Source organism: Arachis stenosperma, chromosome 4 (genome assembly GCF_014773155.1).
Source record: "Arachis stenosperma cultivar V10309 chromosome 4, arast.V10309.gnm1.PFL2, whole genome shotgun sequence".
Taxonomy (NCBI): Eukaryota; Viridiplantae; Streptophyta; class Magnoliopsida; order Fabales; family Fabaceae; genus Arachis; species Arachis stenosperma.
In genome coordinates this window covers 106,393,912-106,396,348 of record NC_080380.1, presented here as the reverse complement: position 1 = coordinate 106,396,348, position 2,437 = coordinate 106,393,912, and the positions used below count along the sequence as shown (strand labels likewise).

The following is a 2,437-nucleotide window of genomic DNA, read 5'->3' as shown; positions in this document are numbered from 1 at the left end:
CACTTGTTTTAGTTATTTTGCTTATTTAATTACTCGCTTATGTTGATTATGTTCATTTAATTATTCATAAAATAACATTTTTTTCATTGCAACTCTTTTGTGTATGCAGAATGGAGAAAGGAGAGATCGCTAAAAGAAAACGGATAAGTACCTTAGCACAAAAAATGAAAGAAAAAAGTCCAAAAAAAAAAAGAATTCCTTTGAGGTTACACAAGTGAGGTCAAGTGCTGAATTGCTACAACAATACAATATTAAAAGAGAAAAGATCATGGATGAAAATAAGAAGGCTAGCTTCCAAGCTCAAGACCCAAAAGATCAAACAAGAAACCAACCCATCACAATCGTGGAAGATGCCATTGAAGAGCAAGCTAGGACTCCAAAAAAGAAAAAGAAGGTGCAACCAATGTCACTTTTTCAAGAATGTGAACATAATGGGAACGGGACAATGTCTCAAGCTGAAAAGACCTCTAAAACTGGGAATCAGAGGACTGTTGAAGCTGATACAATGGAACAAAATGATTTAAGTTCTGATGATGAGGGAGAAGATACAAGTGAGCTAACTGCAAGTTCAATGAAAAAAAGAATGAGTCTTGACATGTATTTTAAGGTACAAGGGATAAATTTGGAAGATGAAGAAGATGCGGAAGATGAGGAAGATGAGCTTGATGATGCTGCAAATGATGAGGGTAATTGAGGACAAGCTAGTAATGAAGGTGCTTTTCTTGTTTTACCTTATTGTCAAAATATAGCTTGTATTACTTCTAAGTTGATTTGAGTTTAAAATTCTGTTATTTTAATCGGACTTAGGCACAATAAAGAAGAAAACTCGTGGAAAGACTATGTGCAAAAAGCTTCATGCCACTGATTTTAATGATCGACGGGAGGTGGAATTTTTTGGAGGGCAGCCTATAGGTCCAACCAAGGAGGTTGTATCTAACCTCAACCAACTCTTGGGCACAACAGTTAGAAATCCTCGTTTTGTGACTTTGCGATATACTAGTTGGCATGGTGTGCCTAAAAACCTCAAAGAGGGCATGTGGGAGTATGCCAATGTATGTAAGAATTATAGATAATTTTGTTAAGATTTATTTGTTACTTTATTTATGCTAACCTTTGACATTCTAATTTGTTGTCTTGTTTAGCAAAAATTCATTCTTCCAATAACTTCAAAGCCGTGGGTAATGAACGGATTTTGTCGTGCATGGAAAAAATACAAAGGCGAAATAAAAAAGGAACATTTCTTGAAGTACAACACAAAGAAAGAAATGATAAAGAACCAACCGTTAGAGATCCCTGAGGTTCAATTTCGCAAACTAATTCGGTATTGGAGTCTTCCGACTGTTAAGGTAATATTGTCTTTTAGTTCTTTATGTGATTAAACTTGGTGTTTTGGAAAAAGGTTGTGTGATTTTGAAAAAACAAGAAAACATGTTTATTAAGAATAATAACATCTCTTTTTCATGTTTATATTTAGGCTATGTCTACTAAGAATGCTGAAAATAGGTCAAAGCAAACATGTCCTCACCGAATGGGTTCCACAAATTTTGGAATAGTGCGCAAGCAGCTGGTAATATAACTTATTTTTTTGTGATTTCTCATTTATATTCGGGTTGTAGTTTTCTAGTTAGCATGCTTCATGTAAATTGTTCTATATGTACTCTAGCGCGACTCTAAAGAGAACAGTGAAGAACCATCAAGAGTTGAAGTTTTCATAGCAACTCGCACAAGTAAAAAAGGAAAAGAAATTGATGCTAAAACGCAAAGCACAATTGTGAGTTGTTTGTATTTGTATTTGGATTTGTACAATATTAATTCTATAGTGATTTCTATTAATATTGAGTTAATGCGGCAGGCTGAACTTCAAACCCGCATAGAGGCAGGGGAAAATGATGAGGATGCATTTATAGGAGTGTTAGGAAAGGACCAACCAGGTCGAGTTCGTTGTTTTGGGGCTTCGATTACAAAAAGCTCTCTTAAAAAGGATGAGGAGATTCAACAAGTCAAGGTTGAATACAACAACAAGGTTGAATCATTAGAGAAGAAGATGGATGGTGTATGAAGTTTATTAAAGGTATTGGTGCACCAAGTCAACCCTGGAATGAGTGAGGAAGAGGTAGCAGCCTTAGTGCAAGCTGCCCAAAATTCTCCTTTGGATGCCTCAAGTAGCAGACCGAAAAATACTCCTCGCTCCTCCAAATCAACTCATATTCCACCCAAAGATGTAAGTCACTATCTTTGGATATTCGATATATTTCCACTTAAAGTAGTTGACTTATTGTTGTTGTTGATTTTGGACATTTGATAGTGAGATAAAAGATTCTAAATGGTGCTAATGGTGTTGAATTGGAATCTGAATTCAAAGTTGTTGACTTTTTAGTAGTGTTTTGTTTTGTATCTAATGTGGCATTGAATCTCAATTTTGGAAAACACGAGAAAT

At 35.2% G+C, this 2,437-nt stretch overlaps 1 protein-coding gene across 1 annotated transcript; it reads left to right on the top strand.

Moving 5' to 3' along the window:
• The first annotated feature begins 268 nt into the window (after window positions 1-268).
• On the top strand, window positions 269-2,059 carry LOC130975279 (uncharacterized). The gene is made up of 6 exons (XM_057900097.1): window positions 269-686; window positions 808-1,052; window positions 1,143-1,346; window positions 1,475-1,567; window positions 1,664-1,771; window positions 1,853-2,059. Exons 1-6 carry the CDS (start codon window positions 269-271, stop codon window positions 2,057-2,059), a joined length of 1,275 nt encoding a protein of 424 aa, XP_057756080.1.
• The last annotated feature ends 378 nt before the right edge of the window (window positions 2,060-2,437 follow it).